At 59.5% G+C, this 17174-nt stretch overlaps 2 protein-coding genes across 4 annotated transcripts; one reads left to right on the top strand and one right to left on the bottom strand.

Annotated features, from left to right (window-relative positions):
• The first annotated feature begins 1532 nt into the window (after positions 1–1532).
• SYNGR2 (synaptogyrin 2) lies at positions 1533–5403 on the top strand. Of its 2 annotated transcripts, XM_058702557.1 has the most exons (4): positions 1536–1689; positions 3501–3738; positions 4118–4257; positions 4345–5403. In XM_058702557.1, the coding sequence occupies exons 1-4, from the start codon at positions 1591–1593 to the stop codon at positions 4540–4542; spliced, it is 675 nt and encodes a 224-aa protein (XP_058558540.1). In that variant the 5' UTR covers positions 1536–1590; the 3' UTR covers positions 4543–5403. The 2 variants fall into 2 exon arrangements, with proteins under 2 accessions (XP_058558541.1, XP_058558540.1); XM_058702558.1 differs by lacking the exon at positions 4118–4257 and having other exon boundaries at positions 1533–1689.
• A 1169-nt stretch (positions 5404–6572) lies between these two features.
• On the bottom strand, positions 6573–17151 carry TK1 (thymidine kinase 1). Of its 2 annotated transcripts, XM_058702556.1 has the most exons (7): positions 16991–17143; positions 16861–16892; positions 15356–15466; positions 12852–12945; positions 8034–8123; positions 7534–7653; positions 6574–7410 (listed from the first exon to the last, which is right to left on the bottom strand). In XM_058702556.1, the coding sequence occupies exons 1-7, from the start codon at positions 17054–17056 to the stop codon at positions 7210–7212; spliced, it is 714 nt and encodes a 237-aa protein (XP_058558539.1). In that variant the 5' UTR covers positions 17057–17143; the 3' UTR covers positions 6574–7209. The 2 variants fall into 2 exon arrangements, with proteins under 2 accessions (XP_058558538.1, XP_058558539.1); XM_058702555.1 differs by having other exon boundaries at positions 6573–7653; positions 16991–17151.
• Between the last annotated feature and the right edge of the window lie 23 nt (positions 17152–17174).

Here is a 17174-nt window from a genome sequence, read left to right as displayed (position 1 = left end):
TACCCCTTCTCCTGCCCAGGGCACTGATGCGCTTGGCCCCATAAAATTCCTGGAGGCCTTGGGAGGGGTGGCTGAAAGGTGTGCTTGCCTAACCTGGAATCTTAACTCCTTTATCATCAAGGCTGTGGCCAGACGATGCCGGCTCGGTAGAGTCCCCTCAGGAGGGCCCCGGCTGTCTGTCCCCTACAGAAGGACTCGCCATTTGAATGAAGGAAATCCCTGCCGGCCCTGATTCTTGAAGGCTGGTGTTCCTCCACGAACACACATGGTGTTAGTGTGACAATTTCAGGACGGGGATGGAATGAAATAGAAGGGCCTGTGATGGCAGGGGAGGTCCACAGGAAGTGGGGGGACCTCTGTGTGGCCCCTGTCCTCACCGTCCCTGCAGGTCTGGGGAGAGGGTGGGGTAGACTGTGAAAAGGCCCAGCTGCAACAACCCACTCAGCGTCCCCTCCTCCTCCCCCACCCCTGCTCCCCTCTTCCCTGGTGTGGCACCCCATCTCCTGGTGGCCTAGTCGCCTGTCACTGTCCGGCTCACCTGGGAGGATTCTGAGCACCGCCCTCCCCCCCCCCCCCCCCCCACCAGCACCCACTCATTAATCCTTACCGGCAACTAGCAAAAACTGTCTGGAATTTTTCCCTTCCGGTCAGTCCGTGGCCCCTAGGGAGCGCACCCCCACCCCACCCCACCCCATCAGCCTTCTCTGTTCAGATGCTCTAAAGATGTTGGGGTGGGGGAGGGCTGGGTTAAACTCTGCCCTCTGCCTGTCACCCTGGAAACTTTGTTTCTGTCTGCCTACCATCTTGGGCATGGAAGTCTGAAGTCACACACCCCTGGAGCCTGGCTCAGCCCCGGAAAATTTGCGGAGAGGGTCCTCGGCACCACCCCCAGGCTTAGCTCCAGACGGGAGCAAAGAGCGACAGGCCAGTCGAGGAGGCCGTCCAGGTCCTCCCCCTGGAGGACCTCCTCCCCACCCAAGATCAGGTGACCCCAGGATGTACCCTTCCCAGGAGGGTAGGGGATCCCTCCAGCACCAGATTACTGGGGGTAAGGGGGTTGGGGGGGGCGGGGCACAGGATTTTGGACAACCAGCGCCTGGAGCTGGACAAGGTGTTAGTGTGGGCAGGCAGAGGACTAGGGTTGGGCTGGGGTTTGGGATGGAATGGGGAGAAAAGAGGGGGTGCTTCTGAGCCTGGGTCCTGGGCGGGTGAGGCCCAGACAGGCATCTTTCTGGTGGGCTTCCTGGAGAAGGCGGGAGGGCAGGGGGCAAAGTGTGGGTGGGGCAGAGGGGCGGGCCCTCCTGGCGTTCCTCTCTTCCTGGGGACTCTCTGGCCCCTTGCTGGGGGCAGGGGGACGCGGCCCCCGCCACGACGTGGGCTGGACGTTTGTCGGCCGCCAGAACGTAGGCAGGCCCAGCCGTCGGAGCTTCCGGGCCGCTCTGCTCGCCGCTGGCTGCGGACCGTATTTTGCCCTCGGTCCCTGGGGCCGCGCTGGCCCCGCCCCTGGGGGGCGGGGCCGAGCCGGGGCGGGGCGGGGTGGTGGCAGGGTCCTAGGCTGGCGGCGGCGGCTACGGCGGCGGCGGAGGCGACATGGAGAGCGGGGCCTACGGCGCGGCCAAGGCAGGCGGCTCCTTCGACCTGTGGCGCTTCCTGACGCAGCCGCAGGTGGTGGCGCGCGCCGTGTGCCTGGTGAGCGGGTGGGGAGCCGGGCGGGGGTACCGGACTCCGCCGCCGGGGACCGGGCGGGGGAGGGGGTGCCGCGAGCCTGCGAGCGCGACAGGTGGCGGCGGCCGAGGCCCGGGGGAGGGGTGCGGGTGGCGCGCGTGGGGCCGGCGAGGGGGCCCGGGCCCCGCCGCCCTCCATCCTCCGGGCCCCGCCGGCCGCCACTCGCGCGCCGCAGCTTTCCCCGGCTTCCCCTGGTCCCCACTGTCCCCCACCGGCCGGGCCCGGGCGCGGGGTGGCCCGGAGGCGCCGCGGGGGAGCAGGCCTGTCGCCCTGCTGGCGGTGGGAGGAGCTTGGGGCAGCTCCAGGACAGGTGGCCGCCGTGCTGGGACTCTCTGCTGGGGGAATTCATGCGGAAGGGGCTTTCCCAAGCCACGTTGGGTAATGGGGTCTCCCCTCCACTCGGGGAGCAAGTCACGTGTCTGCTTCCCCACCCAAGATCAGGTGACCCCAGGATGTACCCTTCCCAGGAGGGTAGGGGATCCCTCCAGCACCAGATTACTGGGGGTAAGGGGGTTGGGGGGGGCGGGGCACAGGATTTTGGACAACCAGCGCCTGGAGCTGGACAAGGTGTTAGTGTGGGCAGGCAGAGGACTAGGACTAAGTGCCCTCACCATGCCTGCCTGGAACTGGAGCCTTCCGAGGTGCCCTGGTGGCACCCATGCCCCCTCCCTGCCTGACCGTGGGGTCTGATCCAAGGAGCAGATGCCCCGTGTGTCGGGACAGCTGTGCCAGGAGTCGGGGCTGGCACACTGCTCCCAGCATCGGGGAGTTCCGGCTTCATCCCCAGCTGGGGGTGGGGCTTGTGACTGCCAGCTCCAGAGTCTATTCAGAGGGCCTTGTCCGGGCAGGGCAAGGGAGAGGCCTGTGCCTGTCCTAGTGGGAGCCAGGTGTCCAGACCGTCCCGCATCTGCTGACATGGGGTGGGGATGGGTGGTGGCCTTGACGTCTGGGGGGGGCGAGGAGGCCACATGAGGCTGTTGCCAAGGGCCTAGAGCCCCTCCCAGAGTTCTGGCTGGTGAACCCCCTTCCACCCCGGCCCAGGACCTCCAGGGTTCTGAGTGCAGAACTATATCCACAGGCCTGCCAGTCAGACTAGCCTGGGGGCCCTCAGAGGGGAGGGTCAGGATGTCAAAGGGGCCAGGAGTCCTTGTAGGAAGAAAGCTGGCCAAACTGGGGTGGGGGGTGGGGGGAGCAGCCTGGAGCAGGAAAGAGTGGGAGGGGGCTCCAAGAAGTGGGAGTCTGGGGGCACGGGTTCCAGCTCAGGGCACACTGGTGCAGCTTTCCTGAGAGGTGGTGGTGGTGGGGGGGTGTCTTTCGTCACCCAGGTTTTGGGGCAGAGGTTGGGCTCTGCAGAGGTGATTCAAGCAGAAGGTGATCTGGGGGTGACTCCAGGCCTGGGTTTCTGTGACTTTGTGGCCCATCTCCTACGGAACCACGATGGCCCTTCCCGGCAGGCAGCCGGGGTGGGGATCTCCCTCCCAGGAGATCCCCGTCCGTTCCCCACCAGCCCCTGGTCCAAGAGTCTCCCGCCGTGCCCCCGGTGATGGCGACTGTGCTGGCACCTGCAGGTGGCCCGGGAGCACGGAGAAGTGGGGACTGTGCACCAGCCAGAAGCAACTTGCTTATGAGCTCAGTCCCCAAGTTCAGAGGGGGCCCTGGTGCCTGCCGTCCCAAAGGGGAACAGCTGCAGTGGGGGAGCCCAGGGTCCCTCTCACGTGTGCCCGCCGTGGGGCTTGTCTGGCGACCGCTCAGCCCTTCCCCACCTGTCCCCTCAGGTCTTTGCGTTGATCGTGTTCTCGTGCATTTTCGGCGAGGGCTACAGCAATACCCACCAGTCCAAACAGAAATACTGCGTGTTCAACCACAACGAGGACGCGTGCGGCTACGGCAGTGCCATTGGGGTGCTAGCCTTCCTGGCCTCGGCCGCCTTCCTAGTGGTCGATGCCTATTTCCCCCAGATCAGCAACGCCACTGACCGCAAATACCTGGTCATCAGCGACCTGCTCTTCTCAGGTACCTTCCAGCGGGACCCCCAGTTGACTTGGGGGAGGTGAATAGGAGTGTTCCTAAGAGGGTTCTGGGATGGCAGGGCCTCGGCAACCCCAGGGGGAACCGAGGGCAGCCCCTACCCAAGCAGACAGGCTTGCACACAGGGATTTCTGTGAGTCTGCTTAAGCCCACCGGCGTTGAGTGCCAATCAGGGGACCTTCGAGCCAGGCACCCAGGTCGCCACCCTGGCTTCCGCATCAGTGCCCTTCACGCTCCTGGAGGCTTCTGGGAGATCCCTGCCACAGGGCCTCGCCATCGCCGCCCCCACAGGGGGCCCCTCCTGGGTCCCCAGACCGCCCCTGCCTCCGTGGAAGTGACCTTGCCCTTCCGGCCTCCTTCCCAGCTTTCTGGACCTTCCTGTGGTTCGTTGGTTTCTGCTTCCTCACCAACCAGTGGGTGGCCACCAAGGCGGAAGACGTGCTAGCGGGGGCCGACTCGGCCCGGGCAGCCATCACCTTCAGCTTCTTCTCCATCTTCTCCTGGGTAGGTGGGCCGGGCGGGCAGGGGTGCAGTGTCTTTGGGGAAGGGTGGCGGAAGGCTGAGGAACCCAAACCTCGGGGCTCCCTGCAGGGCGTGCTGGCCTCCCTGGCCTACCAGCGCTACAAGGCCGGCGTGGACGACTTCATCCAGAACTACGTGGACCCCACTCCAGACCCCGGCACCGCCTATGCCTCCTACCCTGGTGCGTCTGTGGACAACTACCAACAACCGCCCTTCACCCAGAACGCCGAGACCACGGAGGGCTACCAGCCGCCCCCTGTGTACTGAGCTGCGGCCGGAACGGTCAGGGGAGCAGAGAGGGCGCTCGGGGGCCTTCACTCTATGCTGGACTCCTCCCGTGAGCTTCGCCTCCTGGAGCTGCGGCCCCCTCACCCTGCCGGGTGCCCGTCGGAGCCGCGCACGGCCTGGAGAGCCCCCGCTTCTCCCGCCTTGGCTGCCGGGCTCCCTCTAGCAAGGGCTTCGCCCACCCACTCCTCAAGGGCATTTTTTAGAAAAGGGTTTTTAGCCAGATGTGTTTTGTCATTGCTTTTAATGATCCCCAACACGCTGTGTTGTGCCCGACACGCTGCTTTGACAAGTGCCTTAGCTTCTCCCCAGCCCAAAGGAGCCGGGCCCAGGTCCGGGACCTGGGCCCCGGTGGCCACAGTTACTCGGGGTTCTGTGCCAAAGAGGAGGCTGTGGGGCCAGGGCCCCCTTTCCTGCTCACTCAGGTTTGTTCCCCACCTCCTGGCGCTGCTGTGTCCCCAGCCCCCTGCCTGCCCCGGGAGCCAGCAGCCCCGTGCTCACTGCTGTAGCATCTGGTTGCTCCTGGATCTAGGGTCATTGCCCCATGCCAGTGCCTCCGGACTGCCTGCCTTTCTGCCTGCCAGCCGTGGCGCTGGATGCCCACCCCAGGGGGCACCGGGAGGCATTCTCTCCGCCTTGCTCCCAGCCCTTGGCAACCGGGAGGGGCTTTGCCTGCCGGAAAACACCCAGCTTTATGTAAATACTCTGCCACTGTGAGGTGTGGGGTGTACCCACAGCCCCTGGGCTGTTCTGAATGTATTAAATAGCCTTGGGGGTAAGATGCAGACCCTTGGTTCTGTTAGACTGATTTGAAGACGGAATAAATGTTTTTCTCGTTCATAATCTCCAGGGTCATCAGTTGGGCCTCAGCCCAGGGGTTGGAGAGAGATTCCACTCTGGGGTGCACCCTGGGAGGGGGGTGCTTTATGAACCTGCATTTTGAAGTCACGGCAGTGTGCCCCTCCAGCACGCCCAGCGCGCACGCACTTGTCTGGGGTCTCATTCCTCACACTGCCGTCCAACAGCATCTTAAAATAGCAACTGTGCTCAGCTTGTAAACAAGACAGTCTTTCTGGACTGCCTTGCCAGGGCCCTGCTGTGCCCTTGCTGGAGTTGGGGTGGGGGCCCCTGGGAGCGAACCCTGCGCGGCAACCCTTTCTTTCCCAACCCTCTTAGCAGAGTGCGGAGCGATCCGGCAGGGCCCAGAGGCCTCCACTTCTAGCAGACAGGGGTCTGGAGCCCGTCCCGGGATGGCCCACCCTGAGGGAGTGAGCCCATCTCTAGCAGGAAAGGCCAGGGCCCTTGAAGCACCTCACTTCCCTTTTGGAGCAGAGATAGCGAGAACTGTCAAAAGTGGGCCTGTTAGTTTCAAAATCGAGTAGACACTCATAGAGTTCTGCAAATGCCTCACTGTAATTCGGGACCGGTCACTAGCAAGCCGGAATAGAGCAAAGGGGAGAGGCAAGCCAGGGCGAGGAGGCCACCCCAGAACCCCCATCCCATCTCCACTGGTGGGTACACCCAACCCCAGAAGGTTCTGGCCTCCACGCAAGCCACTGACGGCCCATGTTACAAGGTACAGCTGAGCTAGTCTTCTGGGCTCCTGAACTATCAAGTGTCTGTTTCACAAACAAAACCTGACCCCACAGCCCCAGCGGGCAGCCCCGAGTATAGCCTTGTCTTTCCGTCCCGGGCCCCAGCCTCCTCCATCCACCCATTTTGTCCTAAACCTGTCCAGACAGGAGAGCAAGCAAACGTGCCTCTTAGGACGCGCTTCGCGGCGCTTCTCAGTTAAAGTGTTGTGGCTAAGAGACCAGCAAGTAGTTCTAAAAAAGATCTGGAAAGAAATCCCCACCCATGGTCCCATCAGAGCTGTCGAAAGGGAGACCCAGGGCATCCCAGGCTGTTAAAGACACATGTGCTCCCACCAACCAGTAAATTTTAATATTAGTTACTAATTTCACACACAACAGAATCAGAGACCCTGTCCCCAGCGACCTCTGCCCCTACCCACCCTACCCCCCCCCTTTAAAAGATAAGCCCCTGGGATCTGGGCCCCACTAGGGTAAGTGTCCCTCATGTGAGAGAAGCTATAATTCTGGAGAAAATGACCACCAGAGAGAGGGAAGAGCTTTTAGCCCGAAGGGAAGCCAGAAGGCAGAAGTCCAGCCACCCTGAGGGACCAGGAGCCCTTTCCAGGCCAACAGAAATTTTTGCGTGGGATGACACTGTGCTGAGCCGGAGCAACTGGGGAACGGACTTCCCAGCGAGAACAGAAACTCAACAGTGAAAGCCACAAGGGGGAAGAAGCGGCCAGCGGTAGTGTCGCCAGTGTGTGGCTCGGCCCCTCACCCCACGGGAGGAGGGGGCGGGTGTCCGCGGTGGGTGGCCAGACCCTGAGCTCAGGAGTGGATCCGCAGCGGGGAAGGGAACCAAGAAAGCGCCGGCGGGCAGGAAAGGGGAAACGGGACGTGCAGACCACCAGCCCGGGGAAAGCGCACCGCCGCCGAAAGTTCCGTCCCCGCACCCCACCCCCCTCCACTTCCTCCTCTGGAAAGGCTGCGCCGCACGAGGGCGGGGGCAGTCCTGCAAGCGTCCGCCAGGGGGCGGCAGCGGGAAGGGAGCCGGCGCTCCCCAGGCGCCCACGCCTCAGTTGGCCGAGCTGCACTGCAGGACCTGATGCGGAGCAAACAGCTTGCGGGCCCCCGAGGCCCCTCCCGGCTTCCCCAGCAGCGGGCAGTTCTCCTTATTCTCCTTGCCGTCCGGCCCGGCGGGCAGACCCGAGGCCTTCTTGAAGTAGCACAGGCGGCACACGGAGTGGTATTTGTCTGCGCCCCCGATCACCTCGACCTGGCCGCGGAGATGCAAAGAGCCATGGGCTGAATGGGCTGAGGCGGGGCGGGGCGCCTCCGCCCCCCCCGCCCCCCCCCCCGCCCCCCCCCCCCCCCCCGCCAGAAGGCAGGTGGCGGCTACCTCCTTCTCTGCGCCCAGCCTCTTGGTATAGGCGGCTTCGCGGAAGCACTCCATGCACACCGCCGTCAGCTTCACAACACTCTCCGCCAGGGGCACCAGGTTCAGGATGGTCCCGAAGGCCTACGTTCCAGGGGAGAGACAGCCTCTGGGCGCACCCACCTCGCCAGGCGGGTCTTTCCTTGCAACCCCTTGACTCACAAGCACGGACACAGGGGCACTTTGCCTTGACCTTGCTTTCCCCAGAGTGCCGTCCCCTGCAACACCCCCCAGCACCCAGACTGGGATGGACTCGCTCCCAGGCAAACCCCGGGGGGGCCTGGGTCCCGCTCACCTGAGTGCCCGGCTCAGCCTGAGCCGCTCAGAGTGCCCCCCAAGGGCTAAGCCCCGGTCATCCAGGTGGCACCGCGCTGAGAGCAAAGGCTAGCTGCGCTGTCCCTGCTCCTCCCCGGGCCCCCTCCTCCCTCCAGACCCCTTCCCAAGACCTGGATCAGATGACTCACCTTCCTCTGGAAGGTCCCATCCAGTGCAGCCACAATCACGGTCTTCCCGGCGTTGGCCATAGTCTCGCTGAACTCCACGATGTCTGGGAACTGGGAGGGGGCGGAGGGGGGACGGCAGTGGGTTTCCACCCCGAGCAGCTTGCAGCAGCCACGGAGAGACACCGCCACCGGTCAGCGTGGAGCATGAGAGCAGGGCGACCCCAACGCTCCCGCCAGTGCCCCGACGAGCAGACCGGCGTTCCTGTGCTTGCCCCACTGCATACAGCCCTGTGCACCTACAGCCACCCATGCCGCCTCACCGGCCACCAGCCTTCCGGGACAGAATAGGTCGGCTCCAGGCCCCAGCACAGCACCGCGGACCTGTCGCCGGGTGATGTGGCCCCACTGGAGGCGGTCTAAAACCGCGGTGGCCAAAAGCTCAGGCCAGAGGGCTGCCTGCCTTGAACCCTGCTCTGGTGGGACGCGTGTGCTTGGTGACTTTGGCAAGGACTTCACGTTTCTGAACCTTAGAAATGGCAAGGACCGCCCTCGGTGTTGTTTAAGGATCGGAGGCACTCATATAGGGAATAATGTGCCATCTGCTGCCCTGAGAAGGGGTCGGGGTTCCACTGGCCATTTACGGAGCAGGACGCCACAGCGGGCCCCGCGTGTACTTGGTAAATCAATTGTCATTTTAAGTGGCCCCGGGTGAGGTCGCAACTTCTGCAGATGCTCGGGCGAGCTGTCCCTGGTCAATCCCACTGCCTTCGGCTGATTGTGTTAGTCTGCCTGGATTGGTCTTCGGGCTGTGACAACGCGCACGTGCTTGTCTTTGGGCAGCAGGGTCTCTCTCCAAGCCATCAGGCCTGACCTGGCGCATTTATCGAGGTGCGAGGTTACCGAGACCTGGACAGTTGGCAAGACAGGTCCCGTGAAGGTGGCTAGAAAAATCACAAGCAATTCAAGTACGATTCGGCCGAAGAAGCCAGACGTGACTCCCCTCTGTGGGGCTGGCCAGTCCCGAGCTACAGAAACACCCACGACTCCTGCACCGTCATACACGTGTCCCCACTCCGTCACAGGTGACAGAAATGCAGCTCCCAGCCTGCAAGGAGCTCTCAGCCAGTAAACGCCTCCCTCCCTAAGTTGTGGCAAAGCAAACGGTCTCCATATATTTCCAAGGAGAGAGGCCGGGCACACCCTTCCCCTCAGGGCCCTGAGAGGGAAAGGAGCCTGCCCACACCCTGATGTCGGGTTTTCGGCCTCCAGAATTGGGAAAATCAATTCCTGCTGTTTCAGCGGCCCGGTCTGTGGTACCTGTTAGGGCAGCCCTAGGAAAATATTACAGGTTACACTTAAAGTAGAACCTCGGGGTGCCTGGGGAGCTCAGTCTATGGAGCATCCGACCCTTGGTTTGGCTCAGGTCATGATCTCCCCGTCTCGTGAGTTCGAGCCCCACATCATCGGGCTCCAAGCTGGAAAGGTGGAACATGCTTAGGATCCTCTCTCTCTCTCTCTCTGTTCCTCTCCCACCCGTGCTATCTCTCTCTCTCTCAAAATAAACAACCTCAAAAGAAAAATACTTTAAAACAGAACCTCAAAGTACTTAGTAAATTTCAGGTTTTCTTGGTAGACAAAAATAATCACGAGACCCACGTAGGAAAGTACCGGGAGGTTTCTTGCTGGGGACGAGTTTGCCCACCCGAGTCCAGCGGCCCGTTCTACACCTCCGGGCGACCTGCAATGAGCCACTTCCCAAATGAGTTCTCATGAAGGGGAAAGAACCCAAAGAAGAGATTAGGAAGCCTACGAGTGGATTTTCACCGCTGCTGTCTTCCTGCCAAGAGCTGGCTGGCTCGAGATGTGCAGCCCAATGACCCCTGGCCCTGCCCCAGCCCAGGCCTCTGCTTCCTGGCAGACAGGCCGGCCTTGAAGGGGCAGAGGCCACAGAAGCCAGGGATAAAGGGCGTGACAAAGCAAAACATCTGGCCATGAGTGGTAAAACATGAAATGAAATGCCACAGACAGATCTCCGGGGCAAATAAACAGGGAAGAAAGAAGCAGACCATGTGACAAAGTGGCATTGGCCACTTCAGGTCCACTGGAGAAAGGAGAAACCAAGAGAAAAATGAGTGGAAGCCCTTCAAAGGCCATTGGAAAAAGGAGAAGTAAATACAAGTAACCCATAAACATGGACACAGACATCAGACAGCAGCGATGAGACAAACTTTCACTGGGGTGTGTGTTCGTGTGTGTGTGTGTGTGCACATGCGTGCAAGCTTTGCCACCTGCCCCTTACTCCTCCCCTCTCTCCTGGGGATTTCTGCAAAGGCCCAGTGGTCACACTGTCCTGTCATCCGCTCTCCGTCAGCGGGGCCGCCCTTTGGCGGGCTCTGCCCAGGCTAATTCCCGAGTCTTCTCCGCTAGCCTGCCCAGAGCCACCTGCCTCCATCCTGCCCCTGGACACACCCAGCCGGCCAGCAGCTCACTCCCTGGCTCTCCCTCAGACCCCTTTCTGACCGCCTCACCATAGCTCCGTCCCCTTCACATTGCCCGTCTGTCCAGTTGCCCCCACCTGACCTAGGACATCGTTCTCTCCCTAGAAAGGAGAGACTAGACTAGGGACTAGAAAGGATGCTCAAGGGGGGGAGACTCTGGCTGTACCCCCCCCCCCCCCAACACCAAGAGCACTGCTGGCATGGGGCACAAGCCCAGAAAATACTTAGGAATGAATGAATGAATGAATATTGCACATTTGCTGACATGGGTAAATGGTCAACCATGCGATAGAAACCCACTCTATTTACTTATTTATTATTTACGAATAATTTATCATCAAGTTAGCTAAATACAGGGTCGTCTTGGCTTCGGGAGATTCCCGCGATCCGTCGCGTACATCCAACACCCGATGGAGCTCGCGCTATTTAAAAATATACATCTACAGGGGCGCCTGGGTGGCGCAGTCGGTTAAGCGTCCGACTTCAGCCAGGTCACGATCTCGCTGTCCGTGAGTTCGAGCCCCGCGTCAGGCTCTGGCCTGATGGCTCGGAGCCTGGAGCCTGTTTCCGATTCTGTGTCTCCCTCTCTCTCTGCCCCTCCCCCGTTCATGCTATGTCTCTCTCTGTCCCAAAAATAAATAAAAAATAACGTTGAAGAAGAAAAAAAAAAAAAATTTAAAAATATACATCTACAAAGACTAGATGGATGTAGACCAACACGTAATGAGTTTTCGTTTGCTTTTCTGGGCTGCAAAAAGAGAAGAGCAGCCCCCGCAGCAGGAGCTGGCCTGGCGTTGGCAGCTGGGCCCCGGTGTCACCGCGTAGAGCGAAATTCATTTCACGGGACATTCGCATCCGGCAAGGCCATTCCTCGACTGGGATGGGTCAAGATGAAACCAAGACCCTCCGTAATCCTGTCTGAGCACAGAGACGGACGTGAACACTGTCCAGGCTACGGAGGACCACGCGTTCCCCCTTCCCGCCCAGGAGGAAGGTTGAGGAGGCCGGTCAGTTACTCCCTTCCCGAGGGCACAGAATCGAGAGCCAGGCCAGCCTCTTAGAAGCCTCCCCAAAATGATCCCCCACAAGCCCAAGCCCTCTCCGGCTCCCTCTGTGAGAGGTCCGTGGTTCCCATGCTGTGGGTTCTCCCTGCAGCAATCACTACCCACTCACGAAACACACACACGGAAGAATTTCAGGGCACAGAGGTAGAATAAATACGCAGTACAGGGGACCCTCCACCTTCGCGCAATTCCTGTGTCAGGACGCCCGCCCCGGGAAATTGTAGAAGCCGTGTCGGCAGACCTCCCCATCACTGACTCACGATAACGTTCTAGGTTATCCAGCTGCTGAGATTTTCGGGCCTGATTGTTACAGCAGCTCACGTCGCCCTCATGAGTGCACTGGGTGGAGACAGACGCACTCAGAACTCTCCGGAGGGCTGAAGTGAGCCCTGTGAGGAGAGAGTTACAGTTTCATTCATTCCAGATGAACTCGCGGAAACAAAAACTCCCAAAGCACACGGAAGACGAGAGACGCCAAGACTACGAAAGACAACCTGCAGAGAGAGCACTCCGGAAGAAAGGGAAAGAGTGAGCTGGAAAAGCCTTTAACACAAGATTCTCGGAAAGACAAGGAAAGGGACAGCAGCCGCCACACAAACAAACAAAAAACGGTAAATTCGCAAACAAAAATGAAGATATGTGCTTTAGAGCAGGAGCTACACAAAGAGAACTAACCAGAAATCCCAGAAACGAATAGAGTCTTTGAGGGGCGCCTGGTGGCTCGGTCAGTTGGGCGTCGGACTTGGGCTCAGGTCGTGATCTCACAGTTTGTGAGTTCGAGCCCCGTGTCGGGCTCGGTGCTGACAGCTCAGAGCCTGGAGTCCGCTTGGGATTCTCTGCCTCCCTCTCTCTCTGCCCTTCCCCCACTCGTGTTCTGTCCCGCTCTCTCTCAAAAATAAGCAAACATTGGGGCGCCTGGGTGGCTCAGTTGGTTGAGCATTGGACTTCGGCTCAGGTCATGATCTCACGGTTCGTGAGTTCGAGCCCCGCATCGGGCTCTGTGCTGACGAGCTCAGAGCCTGGAGCCTACTTTGAATTCTGCGTCTCCCTCTCTCTCTCTCTCCCCCTCCCCCGTTCGCACTCTCTCTCTCTGCCTCTCAAAAATAAAGAAACGTAATAAAAAAATGAAAAAAAAAAATAGGCAAACATTAAAAAAAAAAAACTGAAAAAGAAAAAAAAAGATCAGAAATAGAACGAATACCTTCCAAACCAGCAGAGGACAAGGGTGGGGACAGATAGGGAGTCTGTAGGCAGAATGCCAGGACAAACCAACTTACAAACTGCCCTTCGTCGATGCCTATGACAGCCACGCCTAGGGCCTCCTGGGCCACATCCCGGAGCAGGCAGGCTGGCAGTGCCTCCATGGTGTTTCTGGGGAGAGAAAGCCAGGGCGTGAGCAAGGCAAGGGAGTGGGGGCCTGAACGCAGGGGCCGGGGAACAACTCTCGTGACCGCCCTACCCGCAAATCACGCGGCACTGTCTGGCTGGAGCGTGAAGTTAGTGCCTGTGGGAGGGCATCTGGGGAGAATAAAGGCCCATGCTCGGAAAACGAGTTATTCAACACAAGCTATTTCACTGGATGCTTTGGACTAGAAATTAGCAACGCGCAATACAAAGCTTTACTGAGACTCAAAAGCTCCTCCCCGCTTTGGTTTAGTGGGCCGGGGCAGACGAAAGGCTTTAATTTGTTTTAAAAATGAGAAAAGGAATAAGTAAATATAACTCAGCCTGCATTACAGATGTCTTTAGATCAATGCAGTCACAAACTAGAATTTTTTACTTCTTTCTTTTTATGGCGGAAGGGGCCCATGAAAGGCAAAAGTGCCCAGGGAAGTCCAATGTGGCCCTGGGCCAAACATTAGCACCAGACTCGGAGCCCTGTGTATCCTGGCAGAGATAAGTCCGGAACCCCGACCTTCAGTTCTCTAGAGTTCCCTCCATCTGGCTTTTCTGGCAGATTGAAGGGTTTCTCCAAGCTCACAGAGCTGTTAACCAGCAGAGCCAAGACTTCTATCTAAGGTCCCACGGCTGCCTGGCGTGCCCTGCGGGGACAGTCGTATCCAGAAGGGTTTGCAAGTGAAAGGTCACATGTGGGAATGTTCCAGGGCCTTAGACCCCATCCTGTTCCCACACCCAGGGCCCTTTCTGAAGAGAAATGCCTTTCTCTGTCCTCTTAAATAGCGTCTCTGTTTTCCGCTTTGTATTCACTTTTCCTGCTGGTACTTAACTAAAGCTCAGCAGTTTGTAGGTGTATTTAGAAAAACATAAAACACCACCACTGCTTAGTTATTACCGTGCTATAATTCTACTCCAAGATCTGGGAAGAGCATGAAGTGGTATTCCCTGCATTTTAAGTTCCCCCTTTCATCCCCAAATAGAGAAGACCAGAGGGCGGGCAAGGGCAGGGTGTGTGGAACTGTCACTCCTGCCAGGGGCTCGGTCCCAGCCGCTGCAGCCCGAGTTAGACAGCACCTGTGCTCAGACAGGCAGAGCTCAGATGTGACCCTGATCTGATGGGACTTCTCATCACTGCACAGTACTGCCTCCTGCTTTCACGGACTTCCCTGGATGCTCCCCTGCCCAGTGCATGTTTTAAGGAGGAAGAAGCAGGGGCACCTGGGTGGCTCAGTCCGTTACGTGTCCGACTTCAGCTCCGGTCATGATCTCACAGTTCGTGGGTTCGAGTCCCACATTCGGCTCTGTGCTGACAGCTCGGAGCCTGGAGCCTGCTTCGGATTCTGTGTCCCCCTCTCTCTCTCTGCCCCTCCCCCACTCGTGCCCTGTCTTTCTCTCTCTCTCAAAAATAAATAAACATTAAAAAAAAAAAAAAAAGGCAGGGAGAAAGAAGCAAGCTGGAAGACATACGTGGCCTACATCAGACAGCACGGCCAGGAAGCAATGGTCATGCAAATCCCGGCACTTAACTCCAAACCCCGGGCACTGTCCACCCCACCACCCGCCTGGCTTCCGAAAACCCCACGCTCCCACCCTGAAGCCACACATCAGGCGGTTCTGAGGCTGCAAGCCCCGCCTTCAGCTCAGGTGGACAAGTCCAAAGGGCAGAGATGATGTCCCAGGCTCAGAAGTGTCAGGCCCCAATCTGCAGCAAGGAACAGGCCCGAGTTAAGACTAAATGTAACCCTCCACCCCCCACCTCAGGTTGCAGACTGAAATGATCCCAAGGTGCAGGCAGATAAACATAGAAGGGGATATTCACAAAAGCCACAAGGCCACAGGGAATCAGCCCCAGGGCAGGGCAACTGAAAAGTTACATAAAAAGCCCCGTGCAGGCCCAACAAAACCGGTTTGCAACCGTATAGGTGTAACCTCCAGAGCAGGGTTCCTCAGCCCGGGCACGGCACTGTTGATAATTGGGGCAGGATCAACATTTGGGGGAGGGGGGAGGGGCGGTGCCGCCCTGTGCATTGTGGGATGTCCAGCAGCATCTCTGGCCTCTAGCCACGGACGCCAACAGCCACCCCTAGCCCGCTCCAGTTGTGAAAAATAAATACGTCCCCAGACATCGCCAAATGGACTCTGGGAAGGCGGGGAGGGGGTGCAAAATCTCCCCTGGTGAAGAAACCCGGGGCTAGAATCCTGTGAGAGGCCAAGTCCCGAGATCCCTTGCCATGCAGCCCTCAAAGTCTGCCGAGTTGCACTGTCGGCACGAGCCCCCATTCCTGCTAAAGAGAGCTCTGACAGTATGTTCTATGCCCCCGTGAGTTTCCACCCGGCTTCCAGAGGAGGTGTTAGGAGAGGACAGAAGAGAGCAGACACTGACCGGTCATGCGTGGAGAAGCTGCTGCTATACCGAGTGTCTTTGGCGTATTTGATGACCAAGCACTTGTACTGGGCGATCTGGAAGCGACGGACCCGTCTCATCAGCTCAGTACTGCAAGAGCAGAGCACAGCGGTTACGAGGGGGCAAAGAAGACTCTATCAGCACAAGCTGGGCTCCCCACCACCGTCTAGGGGTCTGCAGCCTGAGGCCCGCGCCTTTGGACAGAAAGACCAGTGACGACAGAGAGGGCCGGTGCTCTGAGAGTTCAGTCTAGACCCGAGAGGGACATCAGGACTGTACGTCCCTAGGGAGCCCAGGAATAATAAAGGCATGCCGGGGCAAGACGTGCTCTCCACGTGGGGGGTGGCAAGGGATAACCCCCCAGGTGGCCGGGGGAGGAGGCAGAGAAGTGCAAAGGCCACAGGCAGAGGGGAGGAGTCCAAAGTAACCTCACTCCAGAGGTCTTCACAGAGTCTGAACTGACGTCACAAAATCTTTTTGTGCCAAAGAGGGCGCTTTGCCACTGGATCCCAGAGCCCACCTGAGCGTCACCGCAGCTGTCCCCCAGGGCGGAGGGAGGTACTCAGGGGGCTCACCAGCCCACCAGGTCAGCTAGTGGTCCTGTCACATCGGGGGAGCAAAGGTCCCGTGGCCTGACTCCTTAGTGTTAAATTTTTAGGGGCACCTGGGTGGCACCAATCCTTGGTTTCACCTCAGGTCATGGTCACCTGGGTGGTGAGTTGGAGCCCGGCACTGGGACCTGCAATGACAGTCTGGAGCCTGGTTGCGATTCTCTCTCTCTCTCTCTCTCTCTCTCTGCCCCTCCCTGCTGATGCTCACTCTGTCTCTCTCTCTCTCTCTAAATAAATAAATACGTAAATGAAATAAACTTAAACTTAGAATACTTAAAGTTTTACAGGTGCCTCGGTGGCTCAGTCGGTTAAGCCTCCGACTTCGGCTCAGGTCATGATCTCACAGTCTGTGGGTCGGAGCCCCTGCGTGGGGCTCTGTGCTGACAGCTCGGAGCCTGGAGCCTGCTGGGGATTCTATGCCTCCCTCTCTCTCTGTTCCTCCCCCACTCACGCTCTTTCTCCCTGTCTCTCATAAATAAACATTAAAAAATGTTAAATACTTAAAATTAAAAAAAAAAAAATTAGGAGACCTGGCTGCCCCTTTCTGAGAGGGCTCTAGCGAGGGGCCAAACCGTCAGCAGCTGCACCCAGCTGCGCGAAGGCGCGGGTGGTTATCGGACCCTAATGGGAGGGCCTAAACTGGGCGGGCTGGGCGGGAGAGCCTCCTCCAGGACCGGATCCAAGGGCGGAGCGGCATCCTGGGCGGGAAAGCGCGGTCGGGCGGTGGCGGCTGACCTAGGGGGACTGCACGATGGGGGGCTGTCCGAGAGGGGGGACAGGCCCGCAAGAGGCGCCAGGGGAGGACAGACCCTCGGGAGGGAGGGGTGGAGGAGGAAATGGTCCCGGCCCGCCCTGGCCCCGCGAGGCCATTACCTTTTTCCCGAGAACATGGGTCCTAGAATCACCTAGGAGAGAAAGCGGGGTCACTTCGGAGTCCACTGCACACGGACCCCCGGCCACGACCCCGCCCCCGCCCCCGCGTGCTGGGACCTGTCCCCCGTACCTGGATCTGCCCCCGGGTCTTGCTGGGGGAGCCGGGCAGCACGGTGGGCAGGTTGATGCAGCTCATGGCGCCCCTAGGAAGCTCGCCACTCAGGGACCCTCAGGTGTCACCGCCCAGCTGCCTGGAGCTGGTTCCCGCGCCGCCCGTCTTTATCCCCGGCGCGCTGGCCAATCGGGAGCCGGCG

The sequence above is a fragment of the Neofelis nebulosa genome, chromosome 16 (genome assembly GCF_028018385.1).
Source record: "Neofelis nebulosa isolate mNeoNeb1 chromosome 16, mNeoNeb1.pri, whole genome shotgun sequence".
In the NCBI taxonomy this organism is placed as follows: Eukaryota; Metazoa; Chordata; class Mammalia; order Carnivora; family Felidae; genus Neofelis; species Neofelis nebulosa.
The sequence above is the reverse complement of the archived record's forward strand: the minus strand, read 5'-3'. Positions and strand labels throughout refer to the sequence as shown.